The 17,059-nt window shown below is 41.7% G+C and overlaps 1 protein-coding gene across 9 annotated transcripts in view; it reads left to right on the forward strand.

Annotated features, from left to right (window-relative positions):
• The window catches only part of LOC140392026 (inositol polyphosphate-4-phosphatase type I A), a 249,394-nt gene that overhangs the window by 206,836 nt on the left and 25,499 nt on the right, over positions 1 to 17,059 (forward strand). For all 9 annotated transcript variants that reach the window (XM_072477194.1, XM_072477195.1, XM_072477198.1 and 6 more), the window contains 4 exons: positions 2,815 to 2,941; positions 5,344 to 5,484; positions 6,699 to 6,796; positions 14,202 to 14,314. In XM_072477194.1, the coding sequence (XP_072333295.1) occupies positions 2,815 to 2,941; positions 5,344 to 5,484; positions 6,699 to 6,796; positions 14,202 to 14,314 (479 nt within the window). The remainder of the gene's footprint in view (positions 1 to 2,814; positions 2,942 to 5,343; positions 5,485 to 6,698; positions 6,797 to 14,201; positions 14,315 to 17,059) is intronic.

Below are 17,059 nucleotides of genomic sequence, written 5' to 3' on the forward strand. Positions count from 1 at the left end.
CATAACCACATCTGCTTTAAGTTTCTTAAGGTGTGCGAGTACTCGTGCCCTCTTTATCGGCCCGTTAAGCCCCCTCACGTTCCACGTGATCAGCCGAGTTGGGGGGCTTCCCACCCCCCCCCCCCCCCGGGGGGCTTCCCACCCCCCCCCCCCCCCCCCCCTTGCCGGTTAGCCATCATCTTTTTCCAGCTTCTCACCCAGTTCCCACGCAGCTGTATCTCTCCCAGACGGTGCCCCCCCGCCAATCCTTTCCCGTACCCACTCCCCCCTTTCCCCAGCAGCAGCAACCCAGTAATTCCCCCCCCCCCCCCCCCGCTAGACCCCCCGCTAGCGTAATTACTCCCCCCATGTTGCTCCCAGAAGTCAGCAAACTCTGGCTGACCTCGGCTTCCCCCCGTGATCACGGCTCGCACCGTGCGACGCCCCCTCCCTGCTTCTCTATTCCCGCCATAATTATCATAGCGCGGGAACCAAGCCCGCGCCTCTCCCTCGGCCCCGCCTCCCATGGCCAACGCCCCATCTCCTCTCCCTCCCCACCTCCCCCCATCACCACCTGTGGGAGAAAGAAAAGTTACCATACCGCAGGATTAAAACATAAAACCCCTCTTCGCCCCCCCCCATTCGCCCCACCACTTTGTCCAAACGTTCATTTTCATAATCCAATCATTCCAATTTTTCTTCTACAATAAAAGTCCACGCTTCATCCGCCGTTTCAAAGTAGTGGTGCCTCCCTTGATATGTGACCCACAGTCTTGCCGGTTGCAGCATTCCAAATTTTATCTTCTTTTTGTGAAGTACCGCTTTGGCCCGATTAAAGCTCGCCCTCCTTCTTGCCACCTCCGCACTCCAATCTTGATAAACGCGGATCACCGCGTTCTCCCATTTACTACACCGAGTTTTCTTCGCCCATCTAAGGACCATTTCTCTATCCTTAAAACGGAGGAATCTCACCACTATGGCTCTGGGAGTTTCTCCTGCTCTCGATCCTCGCACCATAACTCGGTATGCTCCCTCCACCTCCAACGGACCCGTCGGGGCCTCCGCTCCCATTAACGAGTGCAGCATCGTGCTCACATATGCCCCGACGTCCGCCCCCTCCACACCTTCAGGAAGGCCAAGAATCCTCAAGTTGTTCCTCCTTGCGTTGTTTTCCAGTGCCTCCAACCTCTCCACAGATCGTTTCTGGTGTGCCTCCTGTATCTCCGACTTCACCACCAGGCCCTGTATATCGTTCTCATTCTCTGCTGCTTTCGCCTTCACGACCCGAAGCTCCTGCTCCTGGGTCTTTTGTTCCTCTTTCAGCCCTTCAATCGCCTGTAATATCGGGGCCAACAACTCTTTCTTCATTTCCTTTTTTATCTCCTCCACGCAGCGTTTCAAGAACTCTTGTTGTTCAGGGCCCCATATGAAACTGCCACCTTCCGACGCCATCTTGGTTTCTGCTTGCCTTCCTTGCCGTTGTTCCAAAGGATCCGCTGCAATCCGGCCACTTTCCTCTCCTTTTTCCATCCGTGTCCAGGGGGAACCCCCTTCTGGTTTACCGCACGGTGTTTTTAGCCGTTAAAATTGCCGTTGGGGCTCCTATCAAGAGCCCAAAAGTCCGTTCCACCGGGAGCTGCCGAAACGTGCGACTCAGCTGGTCATCGCCGCACCCGGAAGTCCATCTTTCCACATCTTAAATGACCCAATCCCTGGCACAGTCCTTGGATCTTTCTCCTGATCTCAATAGCACCTGTAATAATTATATACAATAAAATCCCACTGTTACGCTCGTGCAAAACTCTCAAATGGCGACGTCGTGAACGATGAACCTGCTTTTCAATGGGAGCCAATTAGGTAGGTTCCAGCAGTGTGAGGGCAGCATTGGTTTGTGCAGTTACTCTACAGCATATTATGGCACAGTACCTCTATACAATAAACAGGAGAGGCCTCTGAGCCATACAACACTTATTGAAAATTTTAAAATGAGACGATCCTCATTTAAGAGAAAAATGTGGACATTTCCATGTTAATGTCTCTGTTTGAGCTGCACTTCAGGAGTAACCATTATAGACACTACTTCTCACCCTTGTCGGAAAGGGTCTTCAAAAAAGAGAATTAAATGTCTTTGGTCAGGAATACGCTTCCAGAGACTCCCGACACCATGTCTCGTTTAACATGATGTGGAGATGCCGGCGTTGGACTGGGATGAGCACAGTAAGAAGTCTTACAACACCAGGTTAGAGTATCCAACAGGTTTGTTTCAAATCACTAGCTTTCGGAGCACTGCTCCTGAGGAAGGAGGAATGTCCAAAAGCTAGTGATTTGAAACAAACCTGTTGGACTTTAACCTGGTGTTGTAAGACTTCTTACTGTGCTCTTTTAACATGTATTGAGGTCATCTAATGTGAAAATGTGTCTACTCGTACAGAGTAATCACTCTCTGGCACTGTTACTGTCCTCCGTAAAGTATATTGTCAATTTTGTGTCTCAGTTTGCCGCCTTAGCAAAAAGCTTGTGCACTGCCCCTTTTCCCACAAAATGGGCACTAGTTTTATTTTCATGGCATTGATCTTTCCCCATGTAAAACTAATTTGAGAATTTAAGTTGCATTAGAAATTGTTCCTGCAAGGTGAACACAGAGCTCATCTTGTAACAAAGTAAATGGAGCTTTAACATTGCACCAGGCTACTTTTTTAACCTACGTTTTGTTAAATGACTGTGCTAAAAATGTAAAAATGTTTCTTTGCCGCTCCGGACATCCTTTCTTTGATGAGTAAAAGGCTAATGAAAATAATCTGGACCCCACAACTGATAAATTCGTACTTTGTGTAGGGGAAGAACTTGCCATGCTTGAAGATATGAGTACAGGAATTATGGATTTACGAAACGTGACTTTTAAAGTAATTCAGGCAACTTCTACTGCATCAGTTGACATGCTGCCAGTCATTACTGGAAACCGGTAAGTAACGCTGGGTTCTTGTTAAATTTGTGCATAGACATGTTTACCAGTTATAGGTGAAAAATAAAACCACTTCTCTGTATGATCTTGTATGCTGCAAATATTGGAACTCATGCCAGCCATTGCAGTCAATATTTCCTTGAACATGTAAGTAATCCATGTTATTGGCTGGAATTTTCCAGCCATTCACCCCAGCGGGATATTTTGGTCCCGCTGACAGTGTACCCCCGCCACGGGTTTCCCAGAGGGGTGCACGGGAAATCCCGCCTATTGGAAATTGAGCTTTCTCTCAATAGAACCAGTTATTTGGTCAGTTGCCAAATGAGTGCTATAATGGATCATGACAGGCAATTTCCCTCGTCTGTTGCTGCTCTATACACACCAGTTTTAAACATCTACACAGAATCTTTTATTTAATATCAGCTCTTTATATTGCAACTTTTTATTGCATTCATCCGGATCCTCAACGGCAGTCTTGGTGCAATGGTGCAGGTGTTCAGGATGCCAGATGGTGCAAAACTGCTGCTTGCTGGCACTAGTGTAAGTTGAAAACCAATATAAGATGGTGATAATGAGGTGAAAATTGATATAAAATTGATCAGTACAGCCAACTTGTACTAATTACAACCAATAAAAAAAAACTGCACAAAAATGAAAATGTGATTAGAGTGGTATGTCAGAATAAACACCACATGCAGATTCCCTCATACAGTTACATTGACAGGTGGGGATTATAGATGAAATATGTGGCGGTGAACTATGATCTTAAACAGTTGAGCTCTGTTTTCAAATGTGCATCTAGGTTGCAGTGAAGTTCTTCAAAAGTCTCAGCAGACTTCATTAGGACAACAGTGATTTTATCTCTATTTTTAAAAAGTTGACCTTTTACATATTGCATGAGCTTCCAAACCTGCAACTTCTACCACTTCGAAGGATGAGGGCAGCAGAGGCATGGAAACTCAACCACCTGCAAGATGTCTTGCAAAACATACACCATTCTGACTAATTGCTGTTCTTTCACTGTTGCTGAGTCGAAATCCTGGAACTGTGGGTATGACTACAGTTGATCAGTACAGCCAACTTATACTCTTTGCTGTAGTAGTTTAAGGTGGTGACTCACTACCATCTTCTTGCGTGCAATTAGAAATGAGCAACAAATGACGGCCTTGCCACTGATGCTCATATCCCACAAACATAAAAAAGATGAATAAATATGAGAGAAAGTTAGATAATGCCAAATTATCTAATGCATATACATCTACCCAAATCTCATCTATTGAACCTCTATATTTAAGTTATTGAATTTACTGTTCTTAAAAAAAAAAAAAAATTAGATATCACAAATTAAAACTTCACAATCAACCAAGGGAAGGTTTTCTTGCATGGTTAGCATTGGTCCTAAGTTTTTCGACTTTGTACTGAACAGCATTCTATGAAAACACCCTCTATCAAACTGAGATCTTCACCTAAGGAATCCATAGAATACCTACAGTACAGAAGGAGACCATTTGGCCCATCGAGTCTGTACCAACCCCCCCCCCCCCAAAATGAGGACTCTACTTGGGCCCACTCACCTGCACTATCCCTGTAACCCGTCGCACTGATCATGGCCAATCCACCTAACCGGCACATCTTTGGATTGTGAGACGAAACTGGAGCACATGGAGAAAACCCACGCAGTCACGGGGAGAAAGTGCAGACTCTAGGCAGTCACCCAAGGACAAAATTGAACATGGGTCCCTGCGCCGTGAGACAGCAGTGCTCACTACAGTGTACAATATATTGAGATTTTGAATTTCCCTCCTTTTTTTCTCTGTTTTAATTACCCCTTTCTTAACATCTTTGCTTATTTTCTCGTTCAGTCACTGCTTATTTTCTCATTCAATTACTTTTTTTTATTGGCTCCATATGCCCCTTCAATTTGAGTTTTTCGTAACATTGGTAGTACAGAACTAAGTATTTTGAAAAAAGAGACAATTTTTGTCTAAACTTTTTGTCTTGCATTTATCAGGGCATTCACAAGATTACAATGCAAGGGAAATGAACAAATGATTGATTTCCCTTACATTTGTATTTTTGATGTGGAGTTGCCGGCGTTGGACTGGGGTGAGCACAGTAAGAAGTCTTACAACACCAGGTTAAAGTCCAACAGGTTTGTTTCAAATCACTAGCTTTCGGAGCTGTGCTCCGATTATTTGTATTCTTGCCTGATGCGTGCAAGACAAAAATTGCCTCTTTTCTGCAATTCTAACACTGATACGAATACTTAAATAAATGGATCAAACTATTGCCTATAATTATTTCTATGCTTTATCCATTTGCTGGAAGAATACCAAAAGTTTTCAGTTTACAACGGTTCATTTTGCTTGCAAAAATCCCTTAACCTACATTCCTCTTCACAGAGATGGGTTCAATGTACGAATCCCACTGCCAGGTGCTATGTTTGATGCCTTACCTAGAGAAATACAGAGTGGAATGTTACTTCGAGTGCAGCCAGTGCTATTTAATGTGGGGATCAACGAGCAGCAAACACTGGCTGAAAAGTAAGTAGTACCACCAAACAAGCCAAAAGATTTTACATGGTGATCAGAGATCCTTAAGATTAGAGGTAATATAGCAGATGCATGGGAGCACCAGCACCTGGAGGTTCCCCTCCAAGACATGCACCATGGGTCAAAAGCATTAATCTATCTTTAAGCTATCAAGATGTTGATAAACTTGCTGGGCATCTTCAATAATTTCAGTTTCATTTTTAGACGTTTCATTGCTCTTTTAAATATCAACTTTATATGAGCTATATATCACTGAGTATCAGGAAGTATTTTATTCTGTCAAATTTGTAGTTTACCTGAAATCAATTAATCCCACAAAATATAAATACGTTGGAGTTTAAAGTTCTCAGGCAAAGGTTTGAAAGAAATCCATAAAGCCTCGGTCCATGGAAACCTCTAAAATACATATCAGCACTGATTTTATCTTTTGTGTAATACTCATTTTGTTGGATTATGAGTTCTACTAACCTTATTTCACAAAGTTAGTTTGGGAATGGTATGATTTGCTTTAACTCCGCTTCACTGGCAATTGAAGGATGGTTTTGCTGTACATCCAAATTCATGAAGTAAGGGCACACTAGGGGGAGGGAAATCACTATTTCCAGTTACTTAAATCAATTGTGTCGACAACACAAACAATTCTAAACTTGTCTGTAATGGGTAAATGCAAAGTCAGCAACATTGGGAATATTGTATACACAATATTACTCTAAAATTCTAGGTCCACCATTCGTTGTTTTGTGTATATGAAGAGCTAATTGCTGCAATTCGCACACCACTGTAAAACTAGTGTGATTAGTAATTATTGAGCCTCTTTCACAATTCTGTCAAAGAAAAAGCAGCAGTTTCGAACATAATTTTGATGAAAACTTTCAAACATTATTGGGAAGAAGATACGGGTTCAATTCCCTCATTCTTGAGTTCCCAATTCCAACTGTATTACTGGAAATAAGTACCAAGTTTACCAACTTGGAAATGAAAGAGAACCTGAGAGAGATTCTTCCCCGAACCACACACTTATATTTGCCTTGAGCTGGTTGAGAGGAGCATTAGAGACATGGTTTAGAATGAAGCTGCCCTATTGTTTGCAGCTATAGGGCGGTCTGGTTCTGTATGCATAGTGAAATCCTTGTACCAAAATATGTGGGGGGGGTTTTCAAAGTCTTATTTGACCCATATTTGTGTTCATGTTTTATCTGGGTTAGGTTCGGCGACACATCCTTACAAGAAGCAATTAATGGAGAGAGTTTGGGTCGTCTGAACTCCTACTATGAACAGTTCAAGGAGGTTTTGCCTGATGATTGTAAGTATATGTAGTTATGAACTACAGTGCTCTGTTCTGCATTCTTCCTTTCTCTGATTAAGTGAACCATCATGTAAAGCTATACCAGCAACACTACAGTGAGCAATTTAGTTACAGAAATCTAATTGTTTTTATACTTGATGTTCGAAGATTGCTTAATCTTGAAATTGTTTAATTCATACATGTGTGAATTTGAATGCAACGTGTTTTCGTGTCTCAAGCCTCCAACGAAAATGAATTGCAGAATTGGAGCAAATGGAGGTTATGAAAAGGTGAGGTGGTCTGTTTTGCTTGCATTTGAAAGTGGATAAGCTATGTATGACTGCCTTAAGTGAGCTTTGCATATGTAGATTAAAGTCTTATTGTATGCTTATGCTACGGATGTTTATTTTGATTCTATGAATGTCTCATACTATGAAATAAGAACTTATGTTTGCTTTCCATATTTTTTTTAAGTAAAATTAAATTAATGCCTTTTTTAAATGATGCCTTTCATAACATTAACATTTGGTGCTAAAGAGTTACATAAAATGAGAGGATTGGGCTGATATATTAGCATGGATTGAAGATTTATGGACAGAGTACAGTAGTAATAAATGGGATGTTTTGGGGTTGGCAGGTTGTAACTAGTGAGGTACTGCAAGGACCAGTGTTTGGGCCTAAGCTATTTGCAATATTAATAACTTGGATGAGGAGAACCATCCAACATATCCAATGTTTACTCACAATATACCAACTCTGGTGCAAAAAGTAAGCGTTGCGGAGAGCACACAGGTTGAACTCCTACTAGTCCCATGGCAGCGTCTTTGGATTCAGAAATTTTGAACAAATTGGTTTGGTTGGCTGCACTCCCAGGCATGTTCTCACCTTTAAAAGATCTTTGTGGAGCTGCGTTTTCTGCAGCAGGACCTGTCCACCGGTAGCAGCGGGTTTTCCGTCAAGGCAGTTAAACAGCTGATTAGCCCTGATTTTCCACTGCTCTGGAATGTTGTGAGCTGTGTCAGCAGGTGAAAAGCCTCACAGCATGAATTTGGACCCTCTTTATTCTGAGGATGTTAAAGAACTCACCAGCAATAAATAGCTTGACTGCTGTCTGCCGTATTCCAGCCTTGATATTGATTGAAGAAATCATAAAGACAGGTGGCTCCAATGGCCTATGCAGTGAACTTTGCATTCTGTTCCTCAGACACTAATGGTGGCTGAAGTGGCTCCCTGCAGCTCCATCAGTCTGACCCTCAACAGTGCCCCTACTGATGTCTCACTGTGGGCAGCCGGCCTCAATTTCAGCGGGCCTCGATGCCCTGTGCTCACACCTTAAACCTCCTACCCTTTAATTGGCTGCCTTCGAGAAGACTCTCCCTTTCCGTGCATCTCTGACCCTGTTTTTGAAAACTCGCCACTATTCTTGGAAGTCCCCCTATGCCAAAAAGGGCCGACATTCTAAATGGTGATCCAAGATTCTCACTTCCCGACTCCAATGCAAGCTTCAGTGGGTGCTATTCAGGTCAAACTGTTTTCAAGTTATCCCCTGGTATAACCCATACCTTCAACAAAGATTTCATCTACTTACCACTTAGTAGCATCAATCCTGGGTCCCGCATTGCAAAGTAAGTAAAGTAGACATTGGAATAACCACTATTTCAGGTTAAATTAAGTTATTTTATTATTATATTTTTTCTTTTAAAAGCTGCAATTACTGTCTTTACAGAAAGGTAACAAGATCTTGCTTCTGGATCCTTCTGGCTGGTTGAAGGGACCTTCAGGCCCACCTTGACAACCAATCTTTTTAAAGCCTGGTCTTCTTTAGATGTATTTGCTGATGAGCTCGGTTGCTGTGTCCTGTCTTTCCCATGTACCGAGCTATGAGAGCTAGCTCTGCTGGCTATCTCTGAGCTGACTCTGCCTACTCTTTAAATTCTAGTCTTCCTTAGATGTATTAGCTGTTTTAGCTCAGCTGCTTTGCACTGTCTCTTTCCCATGGCCGAGCTGACTGTATTCTGACTTTGCTTCTCCGCCTCGCTCTGAGTTCTGGTTCTGGCTGCTGTTTCCTTTCTTCGGGTTTATATATTTTTCTAACAGTTATCTAGTTTTTATTACTTTATTGTAAAGTAACTCTTTTCACTTTGATTGTAAAAAGTATCTTTGATCTAAACTTTCTAATCCAACTAAGTATTCATTTTGACATGACTTCATCTCATAGATCTGATTACATTGTGTCCTTTGTGATGTTCAAAATGCTTTGACTTCAAGAGGTGTTACTTTTAATTCCTGTCATTTCTATAGTTTTATTTTCCAATTGTGTCCTCAGCTCATAATTTTGGCTTTGAATTATGTTTCTCGTAGACTGATCGTCTCCAGTTTTCTTTAATTTACCTGGTATTAGCAAATTTTCACACCTAGAATTATCACCAAATTCAACTGAACCTCATCCATTCTTTTCCAGATGATTACTAAGATAGTTACTTTCAATGAAGGTGTGAGCCATTGTTTTTGGCTTCATTCAAAATCCTGTTTGTCTTGTTTGCTAAGCCTGCTTGACCAAGGTTATCTGCATTTTACAATCCTGCTCTGGCAGCTGCTGTTAACCCTTTGTGGGATCTTTCCCTGTATCCTCTCATGTTTCTCTCAGACCAGATATTGCCAGACTTCCATGTTTCAAATGACACATTTTCCCATATTTTCAATTACAACCCACATGGGGTTGGGACCTGGAAATGGGTCCAACCCCTGACCGTTTTTAAAGAGCATACGGTTCTGCCCATTGAAGCTGCATAGAGATCGAATACAATATGGCAAAGTGTGAAATTATCCACTTTAGTAGGAAAATGTAAATGCAGAATATTTGTATCCAGCAAGAGACTGAGAAATGTTTATTTTCAAAGGGACCTGAGTGTTCTTATACATGAATCCAAGTTAACATGCAGGTTCAACAAGCAGTCAGGAAAGCAAATGATATGTTTGCTTTCATTACAAAGGGATTGAATTATAAGAATAATGAAGGCTTACTGCAGTTATACAAGGCATTGAAGCCACACATGGGGTATAGTGTGCACTTTTGGACTCCTTACCTGGATCAAATTCAACTAATGTCTACTAATTGATCCTGGAATGAGAGGATTGACGTATGAGGAAAGATCAAGTAGACTGGGACTATATTCCCTGGAGTTTAGAATTGAAACAAAAAATTGTTAGGAAAATTGACAGGATAGATGCTGAGAAAGTATTTCCTTTGGCTATGGAATCTAAAGCACATGGCCACGCCTCTAACCCAGACAGCTGTGGGGTTCTTTATTCAAGATAGAGGTTGGTAGATTTTGGAGTATTAAGGAAATTAAGGAATAAGGAAAATATGGGGGTAGTGTAGAAAGTTGAAGTTATGTACATGTGAATGTGAGACCAAGTTACTCAGTTGCTCCTGCATTACCAATGGCATGGCGCCCTATTTTATGGGTCCATCGGCTGCTTTCCCACCTACAGGTGGCCCTCAAAATGAGAATCGGACTGAGTGTAGAAAGCTCAGAGTGGCAATGGAAAAGGAAATGAGAGACAAGAAGAGTGTACAAGCAGAGACTGGCAACTATCATAAAAGGAAATCCAAAATTCTTCTATGGCATGTAAAAAGGTAGTCCAGAGGAAAGGTGGGGCTGATTATGAACCAAAAGGGGATCTGTGGATGAAGGCAAACGGGATGGCTGAGATATCAAATCAGCAGTTTGCATCTGCCTTTACCAAGGGAGCTGCCGCTGCTGCTAAAGTTATAGCGAAGAAGGAAATAAATTAGACACCGGATGGGCTAAAGTTGATGGAAGGGAAGTATAAGAAATGCTGTCTGTATTATCAGTTGATAAATCACCAGGACTGGAGAGAGTACATCCAAGGATGCTGAGGGAAGTGAGGGTGAAAATTGCCGAGGCACTGGCCATAATCATTCAGTTACTTTTGGATACAGGATAGCGCTACAGCAGTGGAACAGGCTGATACATTACGTAAATTTTCTTTGTGCTGATTGTAAGGCCGAAGTTGTTGCATGGTTTGGAGAACAAGTCTGTTCTACCTATATTGCTGGTTCAGAGCTTCACATGCAATAATTGCACAATCAATGGCAAAGAGGGAATCTCAAAATGTGCCTTGGACTTTGCCTGGAGCCATCTCTGATTAAGCAGCATCCCGTCCATGTGATATCTGATTTTGATGCCAGGATCACTACATGGAAGAAAAACATGCTGAAGTGATTTGGTGGTAGCACACGGTCCTCTTTAGTTCCATTAGTGACTTGCACAGCTACATGTGTGCCAGTCTGCAGCTGCATCTCAGTCAATCCATATCTGCTGCAGTATTATTCACCAATTATCATGACAGATAAATGATGGATGACAGATGATGGAAAGATGATGAGCATGCACATGGATTGAATTATGGTGAAGGGAGAGTTGCTCGTCATCAGCTTGACTCTTGCTTTCACCGACCTTGTTTGAGTGACAAGACGATCCTAGACAGCAGGAGATACAGTTGCAGTGGTTGATGAGAATTTCTTCTGTCTTGTGAAGCTCTACACATTCCACAATGCAATGCTGAATGGGGCTGGTTTAGCACAGTGGGCTAAACAGCTGGTTTGTAATGCAGAACAATGCCAGCAGCGCGGGTTCAATTCCTGTACCGGCCTCCCCGAACAGGTGCTGGAATGTGGTGACTAGGGGCTTTTCACAGTAACTTCATTGAAGCCTACTTGTGCCAATAAGCTATTATTATTATCCATCTTCCAGACCATTGGACCTTTGATTGGCCTTCACTGTCCTGTCCACTGAATCAGTATTTGCATGGCAGGATAAAAAAAATCCCCAAGTTACTGACGGTTAGAGACCTGACAGCTACCGTCGTCTGGTTTGGCCCACCCTGCCAAAACAGTTTACCTGATGTGGCCACTGTCACATGCTAATAATTGTTTGGAGTCATATGTGAGAGCACCAATGACCATTAAATATGAGTCAAGTGCAGTGAGCCTGCCTGTGAGGAGTGCTGTCCCTCCCTTGCACCCCAAACCAGAGGTGCCTAACATTTCATCAAAAGCTCAGGTGCTTGAAGTGGATCTTAAACTTTCAACCATTTGAACAAATTTATAAGTAGAATAAACTCGGGCAACAATTTGTAGTCTAAAGTGGGTCATTTACTTCCCATTATTAGTCCTGGATGGAGGAGCATGCTTCTTTTCTTGCAGTTTTTGGTATTCTTGCTTCTTTCTTCACCCTCTGATTTTCTCTCTTCTGCTGTTTCTTTTGTCACTGAATCAGTGACAGAAGTTCCACAGCTGATCTGATATTACATTCTTAATGACTTGACAAAAATGGAAGTAAAGGATTAATTATTTTGGTTGCACAAACCAGAGGGATGGGTGAAAAGTCTTGGGTCAGTCAGTCACCATGCTATACACGAATTTCAAGAAGCTATGCAAAGTTTGAAAAGTTCCAATTAATTTTAAATTTCAAATCTCATCCATGTAAAACAAGGCATTATCCGCGACTACTATTTTAACTTTGTTTAATGATACGCATGATTTGTAAAACCTGCTGTATCACTGACGACCTGATGGCCTACATCCTAGGGTGTTTAAGGAAGTGGCAGCAGAGATAGATCCATTGGTTATAATATTCCAAAATTCCCTCGGCAAGGGAAAGATTACAGTGGATCGAAAAAATGCTAACCTATTCAAAAAGGGAGGGAGGCAGAATGTGGGAAATTACAACATCTGTTGTTGGGAAATTGTTAGAATCAATTATCAAGGAAGTAATATCAGGGCATTTGGAAAGTCAAATTGTTATCCATCAGAGTCGGCATGTTTTATGAAGCGCAAATTATGTTTGACTAATTTTCTAGAATTCTTCGAAGATGTAAGAAGCAAAGTGGATAATGGGGATGTAGTATATCTGGACTTCCGGAAGGTGTTTGATAAGGTGCCGGACAGAAGGTTCATTCACAAGGTTAGATCACATGGGATTAGGAGTAATTTATTAGTTTGGATAGAAGACTGGCTGGCGGACAGAAGACACAGTTGGGATAAATGGGTCTTTTTCTGGATGACAAGATGTAACTAGTGAGGTGCCACAAGGTTTGGTCCTTGGGGCCCCAGCTATTTACAATCTATATTAATGACTTGGATACAGGGATAGAAGGTTCTATAGCCAAATTTTCAGACAACTCAAAAATAGGTGGGACAGTAAGTTGGAATAAGGAAATAAGAACCTTACAATTGGATATAGACAGGTTAGGAGAGTGAGCCAAAATTTGGCAGATGGAGTTTAACATAGATAAACGTGAGGTCATGCAGTTTGGTCAGAAAAATGGGAAGGCAGCTTATTATGTAAATGGGGAGAGACTTCAAGGTGCTCCGTTGCAGAGATCTGGGTGTCGTGGTTCATGAGTCACAGAAAACTAGCATGCAGGTACATCAGATAATAAAAAACGTGAATGGAATGTTGGCATTTGTAGCTAAATAAATAGAATATAACGGTAAGGAAGTGTTGTTGCAACTATACAAGGCATTGGTGAGACCACACCTGGAGTATTGTGTACTGTTTTGGTCCCCTTATTGGAGGCAGTTCAGAGGAGGTTCACTAGGTTGACTCCATAGATGAGGGTTTGTCATATGAAGAGAAATTGAACAGTGTAGGCCTATGATTTCTAGAGTTTAAAAGAATGAGAGGAGATCAAATTAGGGTATACAAAATGTTAAATTGTATGGATACAGTAGACGTGGAGCGGTTGCTTCCTCTTGTGGGACATTCTAGAACAAGAGGCCACAGTCTTATGATAAGAGGTAGCAAATTTAAAACAGAGTTGAGGAGAAACTACTTCTCCCAAAGGGTTGTGAATCTGTGGCGTTTGCTACCCCAGAGCGGTGGATGCTGGGGCAGTGAGTAAATTTAAGGAGGAGTTAGACAGATTTTTAATTGGTAATGGGTTAAAGGGTTATGGAGAACGGGCAGGACGGTGGAAATGATCTAATGGAGGAGTAGATGCGATGGGCCAAATGGGTTAATTCTGCTCCTATATCTTATGAACCTGTTGATTAAGTCTAACATTGATTTACACTTTGAAAATATCCCATACAACTTTGTCCCAATGGCTTCAATTCATGGTATCGATTCATTGTTCTTTAAGAACTGAAGCCAGAGGTTATTGTTTAGATATGCTGCATATAGAGGAAATATAAGATCAGTAAACGGCTGTGATGTAATTGATGTAAACATCACTTAATGCCTCGGTCACAAACTTTATATAATGGCTAGTTCAGTGAAAGTCAGTGTACAGCATGAACCATCTGCAGTGTAAGTCAAATTTCACAAATAAAATGGCCAGTATTTCCCTGCTTTTATTCAGCTTATTTCTTCAAAATATGTGTTTTCTTTAGGTTTACCTCGATCCCGGAGTCAGACATGTCTGCCTGAACTGTTGAGATTTCTTGGCCAAAATGTCCATGCAAGAAAAAATAAGAATGTAGATATCCTTTGGCAAGCTGCTGAGGTAAACAGTTTTATTTGCAGATTAAATACTGTTCGTTACATTCCAGTGAATAGTTAGAACAGAAACTGACCTGTTAGTCAACATTTGAAAGAGGCAGTAATGGTAAATATTTCAGATGAAAGCCTTCATTGCAACTGGATTTCCTGTAGTTACGGCTTTTATTGTCTAAATGCTCTTCACTGTTGTTTAGACAAATAAGTTGCCTATATTCATATGGCAACATCTAACTTATTAACAAGGTAACTCATTGATTATGATTGCATTGTTGCAGTGTAGTTTTGTGAAGAGCAGTGAAATGATTTTTAAAATTTGGAGATTTTCCAACAAGTCTAGCTAACAGGAAACAAGAGGTGTGGAATCTGCGCAGAGTGAACACACATTGAACAAGAGGTAGGATGCAACATATAATGGTTTATTCTCAAAACACAAATGCTCTCCACTCCCCAAAGGGTCTCCCGCCCCGACTTGCACCCAGGTCAGGATTTTTATACTATGAGCGCTCCCCTTGTTAAAGGGGAGGCCCCGCCACGTTACCGGGGAAGTTTGTATTCTGTAGAGATCACGGGGAACCGGATGGTCCACACTCCATAACTTCTGTTGTAGCAACAGGGTAGACACAAATGAACCGTTTTCTGGTTGGCAAGATGTAACGAGTGGTGTGCCACAGGGATCCATGCTGGGTCCTCAAACTTTTACAATTTATATAAATGACTTGATTGAAGGGATCGAAAGTATGATTGCTAAATTTGTGATGAAACAAAGATTGGAGGATAATAAGATGTGCAGAGGACACCAGGGGGCCACAAAGGGATATAAATAGGTGAGGTGAGTGGACAAAGACCTGGAAATAGAGTATCATGCTGGAAAGTGTGAAATTGTCCATTTTGACAGGAAAAGTAAAACATATTTTCTAAATGGTGAGAGATTGCAGAGTTCTGAGATGCAGAAGGATCCTAATGCATGAATCACAAAAGGTTAGTCTGTAGCTACAACAAGTAATTAGGAAAGCTAATTGAATGTTCTAATTTATTGCGAGGTGAATGGAATACAAAAGTAGGGCGGTTATGCTTCAGTTATACAGGGCATTGAGTGAGGTCACATATTGGTCTCCATATTTAAGGAAGGGTGTAAATACGTTGGAAGAGGTTCAGAGAAGTTTTACTAAATACCTGAATTGGGCGAGTTGTCTTATGAGGAAAGTTTGGACAGCCTAGGCTGAGTTTAGAAGAGTAAGAGGCGACCTGATTGAAACATGGGGTCTTGATGGCGTGGGTTTGGTGAATATGTTTCTTTTTGTGGGAGAATCTAGTACTAGGGGCTTCCTTTAAAAGGAAGGGCTTCCCCATAAAGGACAGAGCTGAGGAGAATTTTCTTCTGAGGATTGAGTGTCTCTGAAACTCTCTTCCTCAAAAGGCAGTGGAAGCAGAGCCCTTGAATATCTTGAGGCAGAGGTGGATAGATTCTTGATAAAGAAGGGGGTGAGAGGTTATCAGAGAGATGGGAATGTGGAGGTAAAGTTATAATTAAATCAGCCATGATCTAATTGAATAGTGGAACAGGTATGAAGGGCCTCCTAGTTCATTTAAGTCATTATTTTGGGCAAGGAGATATTAATATTTATTTGAAATTCTACTGTCTAATTGATTTTCCTGGATATGCATGTCAACATATCTTGTAAGTATCTACAGGAACATATGGTCCTTTCCCGCTACAACTAAAGAAGTCCACTTTATTTTTAAGATAAATTTTAGTTAAGACCATAATTGATTAATCTTGTTAAATTAATTATTAAACGTTCTTTTTCCGATTGCCAGCAAGTTTAAAAAAGATAGATATTTAATAGAAACGTATTACAAGTTAGCTACATTGCTGGAGGTAGTGGCTTCAACTCCCACTCTTTGCAGTTCTGAGCAAGTACTGTATTGTCAAATCTATTCTCGAATTGAGATGTTACATTATGGTCCTGTAGACTACTGCAACATTAAAGAGTCCGTAACACAAGTCAAAAAGAGAATGGAATTCACCTGGCATTCTAGCGAGGATTTCTCGCTCAATCAATCTGGTTAATTACTCATTTCTGTTGATGGGAACTTAACTGTGCTGTAAAAGGGCAACACAGTGGCGCAGTGGTTAGCACTGCTGCCTCACAGCACCAAAATCCCAGGTTCGATCCCAGCCCTGGGTCACTGTCCGTGTGGAGTTTGCACATTCTCCCTGTGTTTCCGTTGGTTTCACCCCCACAACCCAAAGATGTGCCGGGTAGGTCTATTGGCCACATTAAATTGCCCCTTAATTGAAAAAAATGAATTGGGTACTCAATTTTTTTTTAAAACTGTGCTGTCCATGCAGATATGGCTCTATTTATCTACATAAATTAAACCTTTTTGTTCCAAAGGTTGATACGTCTAGTTAAGTGGGTGAAGAGAGTGAGCAAGCTTTCTGCTTTTGCATGCTAGTTCGCTTCTAGTTTTCAGCCCACACTGCTGGCTAGCAGCAATGCAAAAAAAGAGCCAAATGTCTTTCCCTGTCAATGCACAACCTCTCCATTGATGAAACGTCAGCTGTTGTGACTTGTGGAAACTGGGTCCCGCACAACCCAGGTTGAATCTTCAGAGAAACTCTTGAGTTTCGACCCCAGACATGTAGTGTGCAGGCCTACTGGCATGTGGGCATGCCCTGGCACTCATGAACCAAATTCCCAGCTCGGGTTGAAAAACTCCACTGCCTTTTGTGGATACGTTAGGA

Source organism: Scyliorhinus torazame, chromosome 15, assembly GCF_047496885.1.
Source record: "Scyliorhinus torazame isolate Kashiwa2021f chromosome 15, sScyTor2.1, whole genome shotgun sequence".
NCBI lineage: Eukaryota > Metazoa > Chordata > Chondrichthyes > Carcharhiniformes > Scyliorhinidae > Scyliorhinus > Scyliorhinus torazame.